The sequence below is a fragment of the Molossus molossus genome, unplaced genomic scaffold, assembly GCF_014108415.1.
Source record: "Molossus molossus isolate mMolMol1 unplaced genomic scaffold, mMolMol1.p scaffold_m16_p_7, whole genome shotgun sequence".
NCBI lineage: Eukaryota > Metazoa > Chordata > Mammalia > Chiroptera > Molossidae > Molossus > Molossus molossus.
Window position 1 is genome coordinate 92010767 of NW_023425401.1, and position 24231 is coordinate 92034997.

The 24231-nt window shown below is 48.8% G+C and overlaps 1 protein-coding gene and 1 non-coding gene across 4 annotated transcripts in view; both read left to right on the forward strand.

Annotated features, from left to right (window-relative positions):
- Positions 1-1560: 1560 nt before the first annotated feature.
- Positions 1561-1632, forward strand: TRNAP-AGG. The gene has a single exon. It is a non-coding gene; the product is annotated as a tRNA-Pro (tRNA).
- A 5812-nt stretch (positions 1633-7444) lies between these two features.
- The window catches only part of CCDC136 (coiled-coil domain containing 136), a 30165-nt gene continuing 13378 nt past the window's right edge, over positions 7445-24231 (forward strand). For all 3 annotated transcript variants that reach the window (XM_036247325.1, XM_036247326.1, XM_036247327.1), the window contains exons 1-11: positions 7445-7502; positions 8278-8385; positions 9951-10193; positions 10283-10357; positions 18084-18407; positions 21259-21370; positions 21950-22118; positions 22341-22481; positions 22807-22962; positions 23234-23404; positions 23799-23984. In XM_036247325.1, the coding sequence (XP_036103218.1) occupies positions 7445-7502; positions 8278-8385; positions 9951-10193; positions 10283-10357; positions 18084-18407; positions 21259-21370; positions 21950-22118; positions 22341-22481; positions 22807-22962; positions 23234-23404; positions 23799-23984 (1743 nt within the window). The remainder of the gene's footprint in view (positions 7503-8277; positions 8386-9950; positions 10194-10282; positions 10358-18083; positions 18408-21258; positions 21371-21949; positions 22119-22340; positions 22482-22806; positions 22963-23233; positions 23405-23798; positions 23985-24231) is intronic.

Genomic DNA, 24231 nt, shown 5'->3' on the forward strand with positions numbered 1-24231 from the left:
CCAGAGTCCCGGGTTCGGTTCCCGCTAAGGGGATGTACCTCGGTTGCAGTTTGTCCCCAGCCCTGGTTGGTTGTGCGAGAGGCAGCCACTCGATGTGTCCCTTTCATGTCAATGTTTCTCTATCTCTCTGTCTCTGTCTCTCTCTCTCTCTTTCTGTCTCTATTCCTTTCTCCCTCCCACTCTATCTGAACAAAAAATGTCCTTGGGTGAGGATAAAAAAAAAAAGAGCCTGGCCATCCCACAGGGTCCACAAGGTCCCACTCTCTGAGGCTGACCTCCCAGTCACTCTCCTCTGGGAAACTGTCAACTGAAGGACCCCACCTAGGCCATGTTTGGCCCATTAGCAGGGTTTTCCCTGCAGCCCCCATGGGCAGGAGGAGCAGCGGATGGAGGGAGGGAGGAAGGAAGGGTATTTACAGGATATACGTATTTCCATCTTTGGTTTTCCAGAAGTCTGGTAGCAGTGTGAACTGAATTTAAAACAGGCTTCTGATTCAAATAAATGTTCTTCTTCTAAGCTGAATTTAGTCAGGTTTCTTCTTTTTACCATGAGGATGACATCAATCTCACAAGGTTGTTAGAAAGTTAAATAAGATCTGCCCTGGCCAGTTTGGCTTAGTGGTTAGAACATTGGCCCGTGGACCAGAGAGTCAGGGTTTGAGTCCGGTCAACAGCATGTACCTTGGTTGTGGTTTGATCCCAGCCCTGGGTGGGATTGTGCGGGAGGCAACCAATCAGTGTGTCTCTCTCACACATCAATGTTTCTCTCTCCCTCTCTCCCTCCCTCCCTCCCATTCTATCTGAAAATCAATGGAAAAAATATCCCCAGGTGAGGATTAAAAAAAGAAAAGCTAAATAAGATCTGTAAAGCACAGAACACAGAGGGGCAGCTTTCCTATTGTGCATTTTCCCCTGCCCTCATGTTTTCATTGCAATAGCCTCTTTCCTCTGTACAGCGCTTTACAGTTTGCAAGTGTTTTCACAGATGTTATCTCATGGGATCCTCAGATTACTGTGTCAGAGAGACAGGGCAGGTGTTACTTCTCCAACTGACAGATGAAGAAACTAAATAACTTACCAAATTTCACCTAGTGAAGGCGATCCGGAAGAGCCTTCCGTGTCCACACCTAGGAGGCTCTTAGGTGTGGAGGATTTTGTTGGTGGCCTGATCATGAGGTAAGAAAGCAGCGTGGTTCTTCATGAGGTGCGGGAGATGTCGCACAGGCTCCTCAGCCCCGGGTCTGCCCAGAAAGTGGAGGCTGCTGAGCCTGGCTTCTTCTCTGCCCTTCCCCAGCAGCACCCCCAGGAACTCCACGTGGCAGCCCTGGGGGAGCCTGGCTGATCACCAGGATAGGGGCCCAGCCTGGAGTGCAGGGTTTCTGTGTAGCCCTGCAGTGGGACAGGGAGGAGCAGGAGAGAGCGAGGGGCGAGGCCTGGGGCGTGCAGCCAGCCTGGGCTGGGAGCCAGCCTGGAGGGAGAGAAGCCACCTCTAGAAATTGCAAACCACAGCTGAAGCTGATGTGGCAGGGAAGGCACATCTGGGAAGGGCTAGTTATAACAGGCTCGTTGGTCTAGGGGTATGATTCTCGCTTAGGGTGCGAGAGGTCCCGGGTTCAAATCCCGGACGAGCCCTGCTTTTCTTGAATTTTTTTCTTCTGCCACCTATCCCTCATGTCCCTTCCCCCTTCCCTGGCCCCTCCACCACACCCTGTACACTGTCTGCCCTTTCCAGAGTAGAAGCAAACAGATGGCCTAGCTCTCCATGTAAAACCCAAGCTATGAAATGCACAGGATTCAGAGTCCACAATTTAGGATTAAAGTTACAATTCTGAGTCTCAGTTTTCCTCTCAGTAAAATGGGAACAGTAATACTTATTTCTCAGAGTTGTTGGAGGATTAAGTCAGAAACTATGTGAAATGCCTTTGCAAACCATAATGCACTTTATAGAAATAGAGATCATTAGAAATAATAATGACAAAGAGAATCTAAAGGGGAACTTTTGGCAACACAGCAAACTGAATTAATGTAACTATCTCCTCACCCAGCATACCCTAGAACACACAGAGAAATTTGCATGGAATATAATTTAAAAATTAAAATATGGACAATTGCAAAAATTTATTTTAAAAAAGGAAACCCAGATATTAGAATTAAGGAAGGCATACAAAGCCACATAAAAGAGAAGCGGTGGCTGTCATAGTGGCCCATGGTGGGTTTCAGACAGATATATGCCCAGGGACCTGGAGCTGCATTTCAATGCTTCTGGTTATAAGATATGTGGCTTCAGCCCACCAGAGAGAGGAGCTGGGGCTGGACCCCCTGCATAAAGCTCAGAACAAAGATCTACCTTGTCTGTGAAAAGACTAAAAACTACAAACACCAGTCCAAGGAAGCAAGAAAAAGGGAAAGAAAATACAGGTCAACTCTGAGAGATTGAAGTCCCAAGTCTGAGCAAATGTTTGTATTGTATCTGGATTTACATTATCTGCACGATACTGATCCTTAAGCAGAGAAATTAAACAGAAATCTGGTTTTGGCCTGGCCAGTATGGCTCATGGTTGAGCATGGACCCTGCACCAAGAGGTCACTGGTTCAATTCCCGGTCAGGGCACATGCCCAGGTTTTGGCCCGATCCCCAGTGGGGGCATGCAGGAGGCGGCCAATCGATGTTCTCTCTCATCAATGTTTCTATCTCTCTCTCCCTCTCCCTTCCTCTTTCTCTAAAATCAATAAAGAAAAAAAAAAGGAATCTTGTTTTGGACCCTTAAAATCCCTAGGAATACCACACAACCCCCACAGAAGCAAGAAAGAGCTCTGCGAGAATGTTTTCATAGCTCAGGACAGATGGGACTCACACACACACACACACACCTGCCATAGAAGAGCTTACAACAGACTAGACAAGGAAGTAATCCACCATAAGAAAGAGTCAGCAGCCTGGCCGATGTGGCTTGGTGGATTGAACATTGTCCCATGGACTGAGAGGTCCCAGCTCGATTCATGGCCAGGACACACGCTTGGGTTGAGGGCTCAATCTCTAGTCGGGGGTGTGTGGGAGGCAGCGGGTTGATGTTTCTCTCTCACATTGATATTTATCTCTCTCTCCCTTCTCTCTCTCTCTAAAAAATCAATAAAAACATATTTTAAAAAAATAAGAGTCAGCAGACACGACAAACAGAAGAATTAACACTCCTAGAACTGTGTCTAACAGAATAACATGAAAAACACTATGTCATAAGTATACTTAAAAGCATTAAAGATTAACCACAAGAAAATAAGCCATAATAAAAAATATTGTACTATGAAATAGGCAGCTTATTGGGAGGGAAAGATAAAACGTTAAGAAAAGGTACATCAATGAAATTAAAGACTCAGTGATGTATTAAATAGGAAACCGGACCCAGATGAAAGAGAATTGGTGAATTGGAAGATAGAACTGATTAAATCATTCAAAATTTGGGGGGAAGGTGATAAGATAGAAAATATGAAAGAATAGTTAAAAGACATCAGGGAAAGAATGGTATATATATTTATATACATGGCACATCACACCCCTATATAAAGATCAAAATATCAAGAGAAAACTGTCAACCTCAAATTCTATACCCCACTAAATTTCCATGTAAATAGTGTGAAGTAAGGACATTTTAAGACAATGACTGAGAATGTTTACTCAAAAACTTTCACTGAAATGTCACCAAAGAATTTACTTCATAAGAAGGAAGGAGTAGAATGCAGGAAGGAATGGTGAGCAGAGAAATTTATGTCAGTGAATCTAAACAAGCATTGAAAGCCACTGTTAGAGTGTAAATTGGTCCAACTGCTTTTTAGAGCAATTTAGCAATAACTAGCAAAGTTTAACTGGTGAAGTTAAGCACATATTCTATGAGCTAGAAATTCTACTTCTAGATATCTACCTTAGAGGGGTGCTTACATAATGCCAAGGAGGCATGCACAGCACTGTCTGGGGCAGCATTGTTTATAATGAAATAAAACTGAAAACATCCTAAATGCCCATTAGCAAAAGAATAAATAAATAAATTGTGGTATATTTAAGCAATGAAATAGTATTCAGAAGTTAAAATTCATGAATGCATGTTTTTTAAAAGTGAAGAAAAAAGAAAGGTTGCAGAAGAGTGTATACAATATAATACCATTTAGATATATTGTTAAACACAATATTCTGTAGTGTTTGTGAATACATACATAGAGAGTAAAACTGTAAAACTAAACTAGAAGTGCTATCTCTGAATCAAATATAGCAAGAAATGAACAGTAGTTGGATTTCAGTGGTGTGTACGTGGATATTTACTGTTTTTCTCTGTACTTTTCTGCATACTTAAAAGATACACTTTTTTTTTTCTTTTAAATGACGGGATCTAGGCATTTAGAAATAAGGGTAAAGGGGGATAAATGGCTGCATTTATCCTTGGAGAGGATGAGCTATGGGGATGGGATTAGGAGGGAGGCTGAGTCCTGAGTCCAGGGATTACAAGGATTAATTTAGATCATCCCCCTAAAATGATCACCTGACTGGCACCCCCACCTCTTCAGGCACTTTGGAGCTGCATCCCTGGGCCCCGGTCCACTTCCCCCCATACCTGCTGAGCCCTTTCCTCCAGCCTCCTAATGTAACTCTATCCTCAACCCAGTGCTGGTCTGGCCAGGGTTTGCCCAAATTTGGATCCTGAGAATAGATTGGTTCAGATGCTCCTCCAATCAAGGGTGAATGGCGACATGCAGTCCAAGAGCCAGGGAGAAATTAGTCCTAATACCCAGGATCAGAGCTCCCTGAGGAGAGCTGGGAACCCTGGATGTCACAGTTGACAATGTCCTCCTCTACCCTTCCCTCCATCAGCCAAAAGGTCAGCAGTGAACATCAACTGCTCACTGACCCTACTGGCTGAACCAGAACCAGAAGGAGCCGCACGACGGGAGAACAAACAGCCACTAGGCTTTCAGCATTAGGCTCTGTCAGTCCCCAGAGCTCTGTGTCCCCCCCCACCCCCCCGCCCTCGCAAGGCCAGACTCTTTCCACCAGCCCTGACAATTGTCCTGCTCCCCAAGTCTGGACAGGCCTGATAGCTGCAGCAGACCCTCTGGAAGGCGTCTGGGTGGACTTGTGCAACAACCTTTCCCCACGATGGGATCACTTTGACCACAGGATTTGGAGTGTTATCCTGACCTCTCGGGAGCAAATGAAACCTCCATCATCTCTCAGAGGGCTGGGGGGTGAGAGGGAGAAAAAGAGACGAGAGAGAGAGAGAGAGAGAGAGAGAGAGAGAGAGAGAGAGAGAGAGAGAGACTCTTAAAGGGCAACATTATCATTATTGGGAAACATTTAACTCCCTAAGTGCAAAATCATGTTAAACAATAAGACAGAGTATTAACTGTATAGTTGGAAGATTCATTTTTATTCTATGAGTCAGGTACTTCGTCAGATGCTGGAGATAAAACAAACAAAAAAAGACTAAGATTTTTCCCAACCTTCCATAAATTAGGCAGACAGAACAGTAATCACCTGATCCTGGCTAGGTGGTCAGTTGGTTGGAGCATCCTCTTGATACACCAAGGTTGTGGGTTCGATCCTTGGCAACCAATGGATGTTTCTATCTCACATTGATGTTTCTCTCTCTCCTTTCCTCTCTCTGTAAAATCAATAAAAACATATCCTACAGTGAGGATTAAAAACAACAATGCCCTGGCCGGTTGCTCAGTGGTTAGGGTGTCAGCCGGTGAATCAGAGTCCTGGGTTCGATCTCGGCCAAGGGCATGAACCTCGGTTGCGGTTTTTCCCTGTCTGGTTGGGGTCTTGGCGGAGGCAACCAGTCCATGTATCTCTCTTACATCAACGTTTCTCTCTCTCTCTCTTCCTCTCTCCCTCCCTCTGGCTCTATCTGAAGATAAATGGAAAAATATCCTCAGGTGAGGAATAAAAAACAACATGCCCAGCCAGTGTGGCTCAGTGGATTGAGCCTCAGCCCATGGACTGAGGTTCCGGTCCCATTCCCAGACAGAGCATATGCCTGGGTTTTGATTCCCAGTGGGGGGCATGCAGGAGGTAACCCATCTGTATTTCTCTCCTTCTCCCTAAAAAATAAAATAAAGTAAAATCAATAAAAACATGTTTAAAAACAAACAAAAAAAAAAAACCAGAGTAAACACCTGACCTTGACAACCCAGAGTGACTGGTGCCACTCTAGAGGGAAGGAGGGGAGGGCGGAGCACAACAGGGGCCTCTAATAGGGATGGGGAAGGCTGCCTACAGGTGACTCCCCACCTAGGGTTGAAGAGTAAGTAGGGGATGTTCAGACTAAGTACTTCTTTCCTGAGGATTAGAGAGGGCTTGTGAACTTGGGAGCCTGTGGGAGTGAACACAGATAACATGTATCCTTGACCTGTGTGAGTGGGTATGTAGGAGAAGGGACTGATGTGCTCCCTGGCTTAGGAATCTCATCCTTTTCTGGATGTGCTGGGACGCCCCAGTTCCCAAGTGTGTACGTACCACTCTTTCCCTGATGAGACCTGCAGAGGTGTGGGAACAACTGCCTTGGGCACCTGGTAGACTTACATTCCTTGAATGAATGATTGAATGAATAAGTGAAATAAGCCCTCTGGGCTTCCACCTCTCCCTTCTACACAAGTGAAATCAGCAGTTCCCATTCTGCGTCGGCTATACTGGCGGCGTGCGTGGAGATCGTGGCTCGCAGCCCACGGGGTTTGGGGCCAGGTGGGAAGGCCAGGCGGTGGAGAGAGAGGTCTCTGGGCATCGAAGGCTGCGTGGGGTCACAGGGCGGGCCCTCCTAAGAGGGTCCCTGGTTCGATTTGGTGAGGGCTCCGGGAAAGCAGAGAGACAAGGCCCGCTATTTCGCTTATGTTGGCCTTGGCTTTCTTCCTCCAGCCCTCACGCAGCTCTGGGGCACGAGAAGCCACCGCGCAGGACTCGGGCGGGCAGTGGGGTTCCGCGCTGACAGCCGCGGTCCTGCACGGTGGCAGTGTGTCTGTGCCTTTGGAGGAACAAGCGGGGAGGATGTGTCCATCCTTGTTCTTTTCCTCCCCATCACTGAGCGCACTGAGAGGGACGGTCCCCGAGCGCAGCCGACTCGACAGGAACCACTGCCAGGCCAGGGCACCACGCTCCTCCTGGGGCAGCCTCAAGCCCCGAATAGCTTCGGTCCGCTCGCCCCTCTCCCCGAGCGCGACCCTGGGCGTGTCCGGGGACTAACTCCCTCGCCCTCCCCGCGCCCACCTGCCGGCCCCGGGTTCCTAAGCCCGGCTGCAAGCAGGGCTTCCGGGCGGTGGCCGACCGCGGGCGGGGGCAGCGTCAGGTGGCCGGGCCAGGCCCCGCCCCCGGCCCGCCCCCCCTTCCCTGCGCGCCCCGCTCCAGGTCCCGGCCTCGCCGCTGCAGCGTCTGCTCCAGGGGACGGCGGCGGCGCGAGCGGCCATGGAGGCGGGTGCCGGGGCCGGCGCGGGCGCCGCGAGCTGGAGTTGCCCGGGCCCAGGTCAGAGCCGCCCCTTTCTCACTTCTCCACCGCCGCTCCTTCCTCTTCTCCATCTTTCCTCCCAGCGGACCCCCATGCCTCCCTCCCTCCCTCTGTAGCTCCCACCTTCCCTCCTGCCTTCCTCCCTCCATCCCACCCCCCACCCGGGCCGGGTCTTCCTCCACTGGCCACGTCTTTCCTGACAGTCCCTCTCCTGAGCCCTCTCCATTTCATCTTTCCAGCCCGGTGGTGCTTCCAGCCTTGCGGGCCCCAGACCCTGCACCCCTCCGGCCCGAGGGCTGAAGAGCGCGGGGCGAGGGTGGGGCGGGCGAGGTCCAGGGGAGAAGGGAGCGGAGGGGAGGGGAGAGGAGGGGAGGGGAGAGGAGGGGAGGGGAGCCTCTCTGGCCTAGACCCCTTCCCACAGCCCCGCCCCCCATCACCTGCCTCCTTCCACGCACCACCTCACCCTTTTAGCCGCTTCTTGACTGGTTCCTGTCTTCTTTCCCATCCTTGCCTCTCTCCTCCTGTCCCCTTTGGGCTAAAGAGACACACACACTTTCCGTCTGTGCAGAAGAGAGGAGCCTGGAACAGGGGGTGCTGAGGAGGGTGTAGGGTGGGGTCCCCGCAAGCGCAGCTCCAGGCACGGCTGAAGCAGAATTAGCTTCATTCCTCAGATAAGCTGAGCACTTCCTCCAGGGCTTCACAGGGCTAGAAGGCACGTCCCCTTCTCTCCCCTGCACCCCAGCCCCCAGCCGCCCCTAGCATCAGACGATTCCTCCTCGGTCCCTGCTGACAGGTCCCACAGTGACCACTCTAGGCTCCTATGAGGTGTCTGAGGGATGTGAGAGGAAAAAAGGCCAACGCTGGGGGTCCCTGGAGCGGCGGGGGATGCAAGCTATGGAGGGTGAGTTTTCCCAGAAAGCTTTCTTTCTCTCACCCTTGCCCAATTTCTCTTCCCTGCTTCTTCCTCCCTCTGACCCCCAGAACTCTGAGCCGGGACACAGCTCTTCCCCAGTTCACCTTAGCCCCCTCTACCCCTTCTCAGGGCTCAGGCTTTGAGGGAGGTTCCAGGTGCACCCCTGTGGGGCCCTAATCGCCTAAACAGGCTATGTGTCCTGGGGGAGCTGCCAGACAGGAACAAGCCTCAGCTGGACAGAGTTTTTCAGCAGGGGGTTGGTTCTTACTGCCTCCCGACCCACATCCCAAGCTGTCTCTTATTTTGAAAAGCAGGGAAGTGAGTATGTGAATTGTCTTTGTGGTGCCACCACCATAACTGCATATACAAGCCTTGTGGCTTTGGTTCTCTGGAACATCTTACTGGCTGAAAGAGCTTGCCGGGGAGGGGTGCAGGTGAGAAGACCCTCTTGTGTGCCCACCACACCCATGGGACTTCGTGGTTGCTGCCAACACCAGGCCCCTGAAAGGATGCTGATCCCTTTTCCAGGACTTCTTATGAAGTGTCCCCAGACCCCTGTGCACACTCAGTGTAGGCAACCCTGCTTCCCCAAGGGGGACAGATGATTCAAGGGACCCCCAAATGAACTTTAGGCTTCTGTTAATGGAGAAAATAAGACCAGGGATTCAGATTTTAAAACAAAGCAAAAATCACCATCCAGATAAGATTTTTGCTATTTAGAGGGACTGCATTGCAGCAAAGGAAGGGGTGCTCACCAACCAGAGGCTGGGGACAAGCACACCCCGGTTTTCAGTGCATTAAGCCTTTACACACAAGCACAGCTTCAGACTTCCCCCTGAAAAACAGCATTGTGGTCACCAGGGGAGGAGGGACCTCATAACACTCAGGAAAGGGAGAGGTGACCCCCCATCCCCCCACCACAAACATTCAGCAGGGAAAAGGAAGGTGGACCTTGTAGAAATGTCAAAAAGAACACACCTGAAAGGACCCCCATTTTTGTCCAGTAAAACATTCAAAATCACTTCATTTAAGCATTTTCTTCATTTAAGCGTTTGCTGACAGGCAATAATGCCTCTTTATTATGGAACGGCTAATTTCTCACAAGCTACTGGGATGATTTTTAACTTTCTACAAACCTCCAATGTAACTCTTGCCCTGTTTGGCCTAAGTTATGCCCAGTGTCTGAATCCTTTCTTGACTACTTGTCCCACTATCCAGACACCAGGACTGGAAGAAGCAGGTGTCCTCGCGCAAGCTTCATGTGGCTGAGCCAGCACCCAGTTGCTCAGTTGGCTGAAAGGCAGTAATGGGAGGCCACCAGGTGCAATACTGGTCCAGAAAGGGCCTGGGAGGGGGATGGGCTACCTCCAAACTTGACCCTTACACCTGAGGACTCCTGAGTACAGGTCCTGCCCATGGGGGTCCTTGGGGGACACCAGGTGGCACTATTATACCATCTCTGGCCTGAGACAGTGAGTTTGAGGGCCCGCCCTAGAAGGACCCTAGAAAGGAAGTTGTCTCTGACTCCCTGGTGGGATGGGTGTCTTTCCTAGGGGAAGTGTTACTTCCAGCTCTCTATGAAGAGGAAGAGGAGGAAGAAGAGGTGGAAGAAGAAGAGGAGCAAGTGCAGAAAGGTGGCAATCTGGGCTCCCTGTCCTTGGGCAAGCACCGGGGCCTCAGCCTAACGGAGACAGAGCTGGAGGAGCTGAGGGCTCAGGTGCTACAGCTGGTGGCAGAGCTGGAAGAGACCCGGGAGCTGGCAGGGCAGCATGAGGATGACTCCCTGGAGCTGCAGGGTGAGCGTCTGATGGCCAGAGGGCCTGGGCCCAGAGGCTCTGTGCTCACTGGATCCCAGGCCTGATGCTGGCTCCCCCTCTCACTGCAGGGCTCCTGGAGGATGAACGGCTGGCCAGCGCCCAGCAGGCAGAGGTGTTCACCAAGCAGATCCAGCAGCTCCAAGGTAATTTCCAGAATTCAGGCTGGAGAGGTGGTGGCCATCCAGTACTTCTGTCCTGAGGGTTTGGCTGAAGCATAGCAGACAAACATAACCTGATTCAGTACTTTCTCCTCTTTTTTCTCTACTAATTTCACCTTTTCTCCATATCTCTCCATTCCCCTCTTTATCTAATTCCCTTTCTTTTTGCTTCTCTGCCTGGCTCTTCTGTCTTCTTTCTTGCCCTCCCATTTCACCCCTTCTCCCTGTGGTTAACTCTCTCTTTCTCTCCCTTAGCCTCCTCCCTTCACACCTACATCTGTTCCTTGGTTTTCCTGGTCAGTGCCAGGGGTGGGTGATCAGGACTGAATTCCAAACTAGATTGCTTTTTCCTGGCCCTCCAAGGGCACCAAGGGAAGAGCAGTGAGCCAGTGAGACGTGGCTGGAGGGGACTCTATGCAGTCGTCCCTCCTTTATCGAGGTTAATCCATTCCAGACTCTAGCAGTTGCACCTGGCGTTGAAGGATTCCTGGGGTGCTCAAATACATAGGCCTACAGTCCATACGTACAGTAATTTTAATTTTAATTGTAATACAGGGGTGTATAATTGACTCAGACAACTGAGTGCACACTGTATCATTTTCATTGTCTCGATCAACTTTTTATTGACTATATTTGAAAAAAACTGCAATAGCCTTGGCCAGTTTGGCTCAGCGGTTAGAGTGTTGGCCTGCGGACCAGAGAGTCCCTGGTTCGGTTCCTGCTAAGGGCACGTACCTTGGTTGCAGTTTGTCCCCGGCTCCAGTTGGGGTCCTGTGGGTGACAACCATTCAATGTGTCTCTTTTATGTTGATGTTTCTCTCTCGCTTTTCCTCCCTCTCTCCCTCCTGCTCTATCTGAAGATAAATGCAAAAAAAAAAGTCCTTGAGTGAGGATAAAAAAAAGAAAAGAAAAAAAAACCACAATAGAGTGAAGCTGCAAAAATCCAAGCGCAAAGTGGAGAAGGACGACTATACATCTTTTTTTGTGTATGTGAATCCTCAGGATATTTTCCATTGATTTTTAGAGTGAGTGGAAGGGAGGGAGGGGGAGAGAGAGAGAGAGAGAAGCATCGATATGAGAGAGACACATCAATTGGTTGCATGCCACACACTCCCTGACTGGGGCTGGAGATCGAACCTGCAACCCAGGTACACGACCTTAACTGGGAATCAAACTCGTGACCCTTCATTGCATAGCCAATGCTCTAACCACTGACCAACACTGGCCAGGGCTGTACATTTTTTTTCTTTATATATTTTAGAGAGAGAGGAAGTGAGAGGGAGAGAGAGAAACATTGATGAGAGAGAACATTGATTGGCCACCTCCTGCATGTCCCCCACTGGGGATCGGGCCCACAACCTAGGCATGTGTCCTGACCAGTAATCGAACTGGCGATGTCTTGGTGCATGGGTCAACTGACGCTCAACCACTGAGCCACACCGGCCAGACAGGGCTATACATCTTTTTTTTTTTTTAATGACAGGGTGGGAGGGAAAAAGAGAGAAACATCAATGTGAGAGAGACACATCCAGTGGCTGCCACCCACATGACCCCAGCCGGGGCCGGGGACAAACTGCAACCGAGGTACGTGCCCTTGGAGGGAACCGAACCCTGGACTCTCTGGTCCATGGGCCGATGCTCCAATCGCTGAGCCAAACCGGCCAGGGCAGGGCTATACATCTTTTAAGTAAAGCAGATGAAAACATTTCTTTTGTTCCCTAGGACCAAACTGTGGCCCCAAAATCCCTTTCTTCTAACGCCCACATTCCCTTTGTCTCTGGGAAGCAGCAAGGCAGGTGTCCCACATTCCACTGTACCACCAAATAAAGAAGCAGCTTTTGTTATTTCTGTGGGCTTCCGGAAGGTTTAGGGGAGCTGCCCTAGAAAACAGCAGGGACTCTCCTGGGATAAGGGAGATCAAGCCAAAAGAAAAGTATAAATGGAGAAAAAAGGAAGGCCAGGAAGCAGGCCTGGAGAAGACAAAGCAAAGGTAGAAGAGGGTGAGGGAAAGAAGATATAAGTAAACGTAGATGCAGGAGAAGTAGACAATTCGTCCAGGAGGGTGGAGGAGAGAAATAGAGGAGACGCGCCCAGCCGGTGTGGCTCAGTGGTTGAGAGTCAACCCATGCCTCAAGAGGTCACCGGTTTGATTCCCGGTCAGGGCACATGCCCAGGTTGTGGGCCTGATCCCCAGTGGGGGGCATGCAGGAGACAGCCAGTCAGTGTTCTCTCTCATCAATGTTTCTCTCTCTCCCTCTCCTTTCCTCTCTCTCTAAAGTCAATAAAGAAAAAATATATTAAAAAAAGAAAGAAAGGAAGGAAGGAAGGAAGGAAGGAAGGAAGGAAGGAAGGAAGGAAGGAAGGAAGGAAGGAAGGAAGGAGAGGAGATGTGTTATACAGGGCAAAGAGTGTGAGCATTGGTCTCACCTAGATTCTTGGGCCCAGCTCAGCCATATAACAAGCTTTGTACTCTTGGGAAAGTCACTTTTATCTTTCTGAAACTTGGTTCCTTATCTATAAAGTTGGGCTAATTTATTTGTTTATCAGCCATTTACGGAGTGCCTGTATACTTGGAGGACCAGCTGTGAACAAGACAGGCCAGATCACTGCCTAATGAAGAATACGTCCTAATAAAGAGAGGCATAAAATAACAAGTTCAGGTAACAATAAATGCTGTGAATACAATATAACAATCTGATAGAGATGGAGTGAGATGGGAGTTTATTTTTGATAGGGTAGTTTAAAAAGTCCTCTTTGAGAAGGTGACATTTGAACTAAGACCTGAATAATGAGACAGATCTGAGGGAAAGGCACATCAGGCAGGACTAGCAACTGCGAAAGCTCAGAGGCAAGAATGATCTTCCTGTGTTTGAAGGACAGTACAAAGCTGTTGTGGCTGAAAGGAAGTGCATGTGGAGGACCCTGTTAGGAGAGTTCTGAGAGGCAAAGGGCCTTGTAGGCCACCTGAGACGTTTGGCTTTTATCCTAAGTTTAGCAGAAAGACATGAGAGGGTCTTAGCCAGGACTGGGGTAATATGATCTGCTTTACATTTTAAAAAAAGCACTTCAGCCCTTGCCAGTATAGTCCAGTTGGTTGAGTGTTATCCTGTACACCCAAAGGTAGTTTGTTTGATTCCTGGTCAGGGCACATGCCCAGGTTATGGGCTTGATCCCCAATAGGGGGCGTGCAGGAGGCAGCTGATGAATGTTTCTCACATCAATGTATCTATCTCTCCCTCCCTCTCTCTCTAAAAAAAAAATCATTAAAAAAAAAAAAAGCACATTACCTTTTTTTAAAACAAAAAATAAGAGCACTTTGGCCACTGTGTGAAAATTGGATGGAGGGAACAGAGTTAAAACAGTGAGTCTGGTCAGCAAATTATTGCAGTAGTTCGGTCAGGAGGAGGTGATGGTTGCTTGGAATGAAGATGATTCACAGATTTTGAAGGTCAAGCCTTTAGGACTTCTGATGAATTAGATGGGGGATAAGAGATGGCTGCTTTAAACTGGTTGGTTGGTGGTGTCCTTTATTGGGATGGGAAGACTTGGGGGCTAGGGGAAGCATTTAAGACATGTTTTCTGCATGTTGAGTTTGAAGTGGCTAATGATATCAAAGCAAATATGTTAAATTGGATCTATAGATCTAGAACCAGGGGAGAAATCGGAGATATAAATTTGGGAGTCATTAGCATATAGATGGCATTCGAATCTATGGAAGATCACTCTGGCCAGTTTGGCTCAGCAGTTAGAGTGTGGGCCTGTGGACCAAAGAGTCTCATGTGTAATTCCAGTCAAGGGCACATTCCTCGGACTCAGCTGCAGTTCAGTTCCTGGCCCTGGTCAGGGTCATGCAGGAGGCAACCAATCAGTGTGTCTCTCTCACATCCATGTTTCTCTCTCTCTTCCTCCCTCCCTTCCTCCCTCCCACTCTTATCTGAAGATAAATGGAAAAATATCCTCGGGTAAGGATTTAAAAAAAAAAAAAAATCTATGGAAGATCACCAAAATCACATAGAGATACAGGAAGGGAAGGGTTACTCTAGTATTTAAAGGTCCAATATAGAGGGAGAAATGAACAAACAGAGACTGAGGTAGGAGGAACTACTGAAGCGTTTCATGCCTGGAAACCAAGAGCAGAAAGTGCTTCAAGGAGATAATCAACTGTGTCAAAAGTTGCTTAGTCCAGTAAGATGGCCTTTTGATTTGGCAAGATGGAGGGCTCTGAGCTACTTCCGAGCAGATGGCAGCCTGACGGGACTGGGACTGAAGGGGAAAGGGGAGGTGAAATGGAGAAGGTGAGTGCAGATCATTCCAGCCGTCATGTTTTGAAGAGAGGCAGAGAAATAAAGGAATGAGAAATCAAGTCAAGGGAGAGTGTTTGGGGATTGTTGTTGTTTTTTTTTAAGATAGGACACACTAGATCATGTTTTTATGATGAAGGGAATGATCCAGTACAGCATAAAAAGGCCTTTGCTTGGATAAGGGACATTCTTCCTTTCAAAAATGAAATCAGAATCTAAGTAGAGAGGCAGGTAGGAAACAACATGGGAAAATAAAGTTCTAGAGCAATTTCGCTCAGTAGGGTTATTTTGGCATCAGATCTCATCCAAGTGGGGAAGAAGTCTGGGGGGGGGGGGGGAGGATGCGGGTAGTGGCCATAGATCTGGTGAAGGGCCCCAATCAATCCCCACCCCACGGAATAAACAGACCATCCTTGCGCACGTGCGTTGCCCGTTTCCACCCAGAGGGGGCGCGCGAGGCCTCAGAGGTATCTGGTGTTGGGAGGCCGTTCGGCCGCCACAGCCCCTCTGGGGCCGGACCGGCCAGTGGCGGGAGGCCCCCCCAGGGAAACTGCTTAAGGGGGGCCAACGAGATGGAGGCCATAACCAGTAAGTGACAACTGACATCTCTGTCCTGGAGCCCGACTGCTGGACTCTGGACCCTTGGCCTTGCCCCCTCAGCCCCAGCCCCACTGTCAACCGGTGCCAGCTCTTCGGTACTGGCTAGGCCCTGCCAACTCCCAGCCGGATGCCGTCCGAGCCAGAGTCCGCCCCGCCCCGGCTTCTGGATAAGCCCCTCCCTCGGGCCTGAAAGCCCCGCCCCTCGTACCACTGCGGGTCCTGCCCCTTGTGTTCCTAATGAAGAGGCAGGAAGTGGGGAGATCTTCCTCAGTTCCTCTTGGAGTTGAGGATGTCATTTTTTAGGGCTAGACACCAGAGGAGAACGTAAGGGAAATTTGAACCCAAACATCAAGGGCACAGTAAGGAAGTGGAGGTTACTCAGCCCCCACAGAAGTCTACCCCAGGCTGTAGAGCCTTTATCCTAATGGCCAGTTGACATGTGTATCTCCCCCACTAGACTCTAAGCTCCAAGAGGCAGACCACTTCTGTGCTGTTCAGTAGTGGATGGAGCAAGGACTTTGTTCCTTTCAAATTGGAAGGAAGTCAGAGAAGCTCAGTGGAGAGATGCTTGGGCTTGCTACCGAGGTGATGATCAATTAATATTTGAATAGACTAAGAAGAGGAGACAGCTGGAGTCATTCTAGAGATGGAAAGTCTGGCAAAAGATGCGCTCAAAGCTGCACATATGAGCTTGAGAGAGGAGGGCAGGAGACCTTTCCCTCTGCCCGAGACACCCTGCCCACTCAGCAGGTACAGCTGCAGTATGTCTCAAGATTTTCTTCTTATAGTACTCAGTAAAAGTTTGTTCAGTAGATGACCCCTGCCTCATTTATGCATGAGTACAGCAAATACTTAACAAGCTGCATTATGCCAGCTACTATAACAAATTCTGGAGCTATAATGATGAGCAAAACAGTTATGTTCCCTGCCTTCATGAAGCTTATAGCCAAGTAAATAGGAGATCAAAGTTTTACACACACACACACACACACACACTCTGCATGCTGCTTTGAGAGCATTTAATAGAGGGCTTGCTTATTTTTTTGAGGAAGTAAGGGACAGTGGCTAGGGAAAGTTGAAATCTGTATGGTGAGTAGAATGAAGCAGGAGTTGAGGACGAGGGATAAGGACTGTGACTTGCAAAGGGTTTGTGGGAAGGTCCTGACCCTCCCAACACAATCCTCCTTAATGCTCTAATCCTGGCTCCTGAATTTTGAATTCTTGATTGGTGCCAGGGTCTTTTATTCTCTCTCCACTTTTAGGTTCTCCCAATCCCAGATTACCCATGTCCAAAAACCGAGGTGTTCCACAGATACTGAGAGCTCTGACACATTTCTTTTGTAAATTAAAATCTATTATAAAAGCCTGGCCAGTGTGGCTCAGTGGTTGAGCATCGACCCATGCACCAAGAGGTCGCCAGTTTGATTCCCAGTCATGGCACATGCCCAGGTTGTGGGCCCAGTCCCCAGTGGGGGGCATGCAGGAGGGGGCCAGTCAATGTTCTCTCTCATCAGTGTTTCTATTTCTCTCTCTCTCTCTCTCTCTCTCTCTCCCTTCTTCTCTCTCTAAAATCAATAAAGAAATAAAATAGAGCCCTGGCCAGTTTGACTCAGCGGTTAGAGCATCGGCTGCAGACCAGAGAGACCTGGGTTCGGTTCCCGCTAAGGGCACGTACCTAGGTTGCAGTTTGTCCCCGGCCCCGGTTGGGGTCGTGTGGGTGGCAGCCAGTTAATGTGTCTCTTTCACATCGATGCTTCTCTCTCTCTCTCTCTTCCCCTCCTCTCCCTCCCGCTCTATCTGAAGATAAATGCAAAAATGTCCTCTGGTTAAATTAACTTCTTAACTAAGTGACATGCATCAAATAAAACATTAAATGCCAAAAAAAAAAAAAAAGTCCTCTGGTGAGGATTAAGAAAAAAAAAAAAAATAGAGGCTTGTTATGAACATTCAAACAGCACCAATTTATATGATATAGAAAGTAAAGGTCCCCATCACATGCTGTCTCGCTCCTCAGAAGGAACTGCTCTTTGTAGCTTGGCACACAGATCTTTCCAGACCTCTTCCTATGTCTTTGCATATTTGTGTTATATATTGTACATATAAATTTTCTTTGTAAAAATAAGATAATGCAATATATTTTATAGCTGATTTTTCTTTCTAGTTAGTATATTATGGAAACCTGTTCATGTCTTCTCTATAAACCTGCCATTTTTTAAAAAAATGACTGCTGATATTCTATTTAACCACCATCAATTTAAACAATCTCTTCTCAATCAGCATGTAGGTTCTCTTCCCATGTTGGTTATCGCACAATGAACCTACATTTGAATTTCAGCTGTGAACTCTAAATATACGTTATTTTGGGGCCAGCACTTACCACAGGCAATTCATGGGAACGCTGAGCCTCTAATTTCTAAGCTCCCAGACTGAATAGATGAGAATAGTCCGTGTAAATTGTTTTAGCCAGGGAATTTTTTAAAAGACTCAGGACATAAGTAAAATACACAGACCAATAGGCGATTCTTTAGAAGCACTAATAATACCTTTTGTTTTCAGTAACCTGAGTTTTGCTTTTGATGCCAAGCCTCAAAATCTACTTTTCTACTACCTTACTACATAGATTCACTCTCTATTCCCTTCTTAGATAGTCTCTTTATTTTATACCTGTATTTATACTTCTCTGATGGGGTACAGACTAGGTTGACAGGAGTTTTCAGATAAGAAATCATCTCCCTTTACCTTTGTGCCTCTAGAACATGGTAGATTACTTCACTTATCCCCTTGACCATCCTAACTTTTGGGCTTTGCAGGTGAGCTGCGGTCTCTACGGGAGGAGATCTCCCTGTTAGAGCGTGAGAAAGAACGTGAACTTAAGGAAATAGAACGAGAATTGCATTTGGCCCGGACGGAGATCCACACTCTGCGACAAGCCGCGGAGGATTCTGCGACCGAACATGAGAGTGACATAGCATCCCTGCAGGAGGACCTCTGCCGGCTGCAAAATGAACTTGATGACATGGACCGTATTCGGGGAGAGTATGAGCTGGAGATCACCTCCCTCCGTGCAGAAATGGAAATGAAGACCTCTGACTCATCCAATAGTTATAGTCACTCGGATTTCTCTGACATACAAGGTATGAGCATGCGAGCCCTTCTCCTGGTCTGTCAGTCAATTCAAGTAAAGGGAGATAGTGTGCAAGGAGGTGGTGGAAGGTGGTCTTAGATCATGAATTGGGAACCTCTAGAAAAAAATCTCCAGGTTGAATCAAGACTATAAGGGACAAACACTTACCCAGAGTCACATAATCAGCTCATCGTGGTGTAAGAAGTAGCACCCTGGAGATGTACCCTGAGAACTCTTTCTTAGAGGGCCATCAGGCATTTGTTAACTTGGCTCTGCTGAAACCCTCCCTGGAAAAGACCCTCCTGGATGGGAGTACAGGGGCCTGTCACCTTAGGAAACTCTTCCTATTGCTATGGCGCTTTGCCTGGATGGCTTTCTGGGGGTTCTGCAGCCTTGCTCCCAGGCCCCAGGATGCTAATTCTTATGCTGCTTTAGCTCTCCCCAAAGTAGAAGCTTTAGGGGGCAACAAAGCAAAGCACAAGACAGCTGGTGAGGAAGGGAGGTTATTTTTATTAATACATGAGGTACTCAAAAGCTCAGAGCTCAAAAGCTTTCAGACAATGAGTCTCCCAGCTAGTTGCTAGGATTCATGACATCAGAGAGTTTGCCTTTATTCTGAGGCTAGATTGATGGTCTGGGTATAATGGGAGGCCTTATATTAGGCCACATCAAGCAAAGGCAAATCAAAAAAGAACCAAAGAAGTGCAAGGTTTCCCAGCTGTAACAAGCCTCTCGGAAGAATCTTTGGATCGGTGAAGCTAGGAGAGGGTGGCCGGCCCCGCGGAAAGGCGTGGGCTGGACCTGCACAGACCTCAGCTCAGCGTCTCAGCTCCGCCGATTAGCAGAATGAACTTAGTCTCATTATTATCTCTCTAAACCTCAGTTTCCATTTATGTAAAAATCGGTTAATAAAAAGAGGAGCTATTCAGCCATCTGCTAGATGAGATCCTGAAACAGGAAAAGGACCTTAGGGAAAATGTAGAGAAATATGGATAAAATACAGAGTTTCGTTAATAGTACTGTACCACCTTGATTCCTCCATCATGACAAATGGACCCATTGTCAGATGCTAACAATAGGGGAAACTAGGTGAGCACTCACCCAGGGAATTCTGCACTGTTTGCAACTTCTCTGTAAATCTAAAACTATTCTAAAATTAAAAGTTTGTTTTATAAAAAAAGCCTTATGGGGCTATTTTGGGGGTCAAATGAAATGCCTCGTTTGTTAAAAACACTCACACACTGACTGAACCCAAGGCTGAAACCATCAAGTCCCATGTTGGTTCTCATTAAAGATTAGTTTCCTTCCTTCAGTCTATGGAACTGCAGTGTTCCAAGTAAATTTCAGGGTGTTGAAGCTGACAGTAGGTAAGGTAGGCCTTGTGTGTTAAGTATCTGTAGAATTAGTATTCTAAGAGAAATAATTGTTAAAAAAAATTTTTTTTTCTGTATTGATTATTGAGAGAGAGAAAGGGAGAGGAGAGATAGAAACATCAATGAGAGAGAACATCAATTGGCTGCCTCCTGCATGCCCCTCACTGGGGATTTGGCCCACAACCTGGGCATGTGCTCTGACCAGGAATCAAACAAGCGACCTCTTGGTGCATGGGTCGATGCTCAACCACTGAGCCACATGGGCTGGGCAGAGAAATAATTCTTTTTTTTTTTTTTTTTTTTAATCCTCACCCGAGGACACTTTTCCATTTTTTGTACAGATAGAGTGGGAGGGAGAGAGAGGGAAACATCGACGTGAAAGGGACACATCGAGTGGCTGCCACCCGCACGACCAAGCAGGGCCGGGGACAAACTGCAACCGAGGTACATGCCCTTAGCGGGAACCGAACCCGGGTCTCTCCGGACCACAGGCGGATGCTCTAACTGCTGAGCCAAACCGGCCAGGGCGAGAAATAATTCTTAATCATGAAGAAAGAAAACAGATATGGGTGTTTGTATTATAGCAGCATGAAGAAGTATTCGTACCATGCTCTGGCCGGTTGGCTCAGCAGTTAGCATATCGGCCCACAGACCAAAGAACTGAGGGTTTGATTTCAGTCAAGGACACGTACCTTAGTTGTGGTTTGGTCCTAGGCCCTGGTCGGGGTCATGTGGGAGGCAACCAATCGATGCATCTCTGTCTCATCAACGTTTCTCTTTCTCTCTCTCCCCCTCCCACTCTATCTGAAGATAAATAGAAAAATATTCTTGGGTGAGGATTAAAAAAAAAAGGAATTATTGGTACCTGATAGTGAGGGACATGTGCTGGGGCGCTTCAGCTAGATCTCTGTGGCTGCCTGAAGGTGTCGTGTGGGTCTGGTTGGAACAGGCCCTCTGTTAGCAGATGGGAGATCCGTTAGGAAGAATTCCTGACCACATGAGGCCAATGTATTTGGTGTGGTGACGAAGGAAGTTAAGACCTTCAGGATGCCCAGGTTGTCTCCAAAAGGCCAAGACTGGCAGTGTGACACCCGGCAGTTCACATCTCTCAGGTTTTGTTCTTAAAGTGTAACAGGAAGGTAATCAAACAGTTCAGTGGAAACTTTAAATACAATAAACCAAACAATTAAACCATCACAAGCTCTAAAGTCCCAAGACACTGCCTTGGTTGGGGCTTTGAAGACGGGCACAGGGAGAAAATCTGGGAAGATGAATAGAAGGCAGCTACTGAAAGGAGACAAAGACCCTTTGCCGTGGGGAATTTTCTGGGCCCTGTCTTCTAAGCCTCTGCATGTGGTATCTCTTCTATCTCTAGAAAAAGAGGAGCTGTTCAGCCTTCTGCTATCAGATTTCCAGGCGGGGAAACTGGGGGCTGGTCATCAGTGCTTCCTCCCTAGGACCTCACCTCTCTCGTCTTGTCCTCTGCAGAAGAATTGCAGCAGCTGCGGGAACGCTACCGCTTCCTGACCGAGGAGTACCAGGCCCTGCAGGAGAGCAACAGCAGCCTCACAGGGCAGCTTGCAGATCTGGAGTGTAAGAGGTACAGCCAGGAGCTAGTGGGGCTCTGTGGGACTTGGCTTTTCCCTGAGTAGGACTGGTGAAGGCAGATGCCAAGCTGATGAGCGTCCTCTCCTCCTGGAGACCTGGTCCTTCCCGTGGGATCCAAAGGATACAGATACCGCCTAGAAGCAGGCATGGGGATCCCAGCCAGTTGTCTAGGAGTAGAGTTGAGTGATTTCAAAAATTTCATTTTCTGCCATTCTAAGCATTAGAATCTGGTTTGCTGTGCCCTAGAGTAGCTCAGAAGTGATTGCTTTGTTGTCCACCGGGACTCGATTCAGTCTAGTGTCCTCCAGATTGGAGCTGGCTTGACCCCAGGCCCAGCCTCAAGCCCAGCTGGACTGGCACTCTTAGGGTCTCCCAGAAACAAACAGGGCTTTTCACTTTAAGGTGCTGGGAACTTTGTACCCTTCTAAGTGTGTTTATTTGAGAGATAAATCACAATGAAAGGCTCCGTACCGTTTTTTGCCTAAAACGAAGACGTCAGGACCAAGCACGTGTGACTGGTGATGCTAGGCAGAGTTCTCTCCCAACACGGCTCTGGGATTCTGGATTACAGGACACAAAGAGCAACAGAAAAATGGCTGGAGTCCCAAACACTAAGGAATATGATGTCAGCGGAGTCTCAGACTTCAGAAATGGATTTCCTAGAGCCTGATCCGGTAGCCCAGTTGTTGCGACAGCAGCTTCTGGGAGCTGAGGAGCAGATACATGACATGCAGAGCAAGGTAGGGGGATGCGGGCCCTTTTTGTTGTCTCTCTCTTACCTTCTCCTGGCCTGTGCGAGAAACGTCTCCTTAGACACAGGACCGGGGCTGACAAAGGAGGCATGCACTACGGCAGGAGATAGTACTCTGAGGCCTTGCTCCTTTGCCTGCTGTATATATTCTTCCCAGCCTGCACTTGGAATGCACTTGTAGTAAGTCACCTTTCTGTTTCATTTCCCAAAGTGTAAGAAATTGTCTTGTGAGTTGCAAGACCTACATCTTCATCGCCAGACCAGTGAGGAGGAGCAGAGGCGGCTGCAGAGGGAGCTCAAGTGTGCCCAGAATGAGGTGCTTCGGTTTCAGACTTCCCACCATGCCACCCAGGTAAACACTGATAGGAAAGGAGTGTGGGGAGGGCACAAGGGCCTCCATGGAGTCACCACTGCCAGGGAGGCTGAACGCAGAGTAAGGGTGTGCTCTGCTGACTCTTGCCCTGCGACCAGGGGTACAGTCTACCGGAGACCAGTTGGAGAAGTCACATAGCATTACGTTCTAGAAATGGTAGTTGCTATCAAGCATCTGCCTCAGAGAAGAAACCAGAGACCTGTGGGAACTCCTCAAGATGTCTGCATCTGGAAGAAAAACTGGTCTGGAGAGGGGTCTGCTGTTTTTGAGAGTAAGGGTTCTACCCACATCCTCCCCACCACAGAACGAGGAGCTGAAGACCAGGCTCTGTGCCCTGCAGGAGAAGTACGATGCTAGCCAGGATGAGCAGACCGAGCTCTTGAAGGTGCAACTCCAACTGCAGGCTGAGCTCCGGCAGCTCAAACTCATGAAATCCACAGTAGAAAGCCAAACTGAGAAGGTAACAGCAGCCACAGGTGAGGGGAAGCTTAGGTGCCAGGAGGTTTGGGGAAGGTGGATAAGAGTAGAGAGTTGAAGTAGTTCCAGCCGCCACCTGTGCAGCACCACAGGTGAAGAACTGCAGCCGCCCTGCAGTACTGTGTTAGATGAGGGGACAGCCAGTGTGTGAAGGGCAGGGCACTTCTTAGACCGTCTGTGTCAGAGTGACTCAGGCCGAAGAGTGAGTGGTTTGAGGATCCCAGGGGTACTGCCCAAAGCCCCCTCCGCCATAGGAGTTACTGTGCCGGCTACATAAGCTGCAGGTGCAGTACGAGAACCTCATGTGTGAGAAGAATACCCTGCTGGACGCGCAGCAGCAGCTGCGGGAGCACCTGCAGTACCATGAGGCAGAGGTGCAGCGCCTCAAAGACATCGAGGGCTGCTTGCAGGAGAGCAGTGAGAAGGTAAAAGGAGCTCCAGGTGAGGGAGAAGGGGGCCAGGCTGAGCCGTGAGGGCTGGTGCAGAGGAGCGGGGATGGTAGGAGGTCTGTGGAGGATCGTGGGTGAGTTGCTTAGTAGAAAGGTGATCTCAGAGAGTCACAATGCTCTCAGCTTCCTTTTCTTTTAAATCAGGGAATCAACCTATAAAAAGAAACCCCTCTCCTTTCCCCACTCCCCAAAATGGAAGCCCTGGAAGGTCTCTGTGTAAAGCCTGTTAGGGACTCGTCCATCTCGGGGAGGCCTCCGTGGGGTGAAATTGGGACTGGAAAGGACAGGGTAGGACCCCTTCATTACTGCCTGAGAGGAGAGAGTGCAGGCGCCTGCTGCAGGATGATGGTGGGCCTGCCTCCCTGCCCAGAACGCAGAGATGCAGTCCCAGCTGCAGGACCTGAAGCAGCTGTACCAGAGCAGCCAGGAGGAGCTGCAGCAGCAGAGGCACATGTATGATCAGCTGGAGCAGGACTTCCTGCTCTGCCAGCAGGAGCTGCAGGAGCTCAAGACTGCGCAGCCCATCCCAGAGGACAGGGGAGAATGTGCTAATAAGGTAATTGTGATGAAGAGAGGTGAGATCTTCTGGGCACTTCCTCTGGAAAAGGGAGGTAAGGGCAAAAGAGGAAGTCATCCGTCCACCCAAGGGGCTTGATGGGCTCTTGTCCAATCACAGCTGGGTGCGACAAGGCAGGAAACAGAGGCAGAGTCCCATGCTGTTAACTTTAAAAACAGTGTGCCTTGAGCTTGACCTGAACCACAGCTTAGTAGGATCAGTACATCTGGATCCCGTGTGAACACTG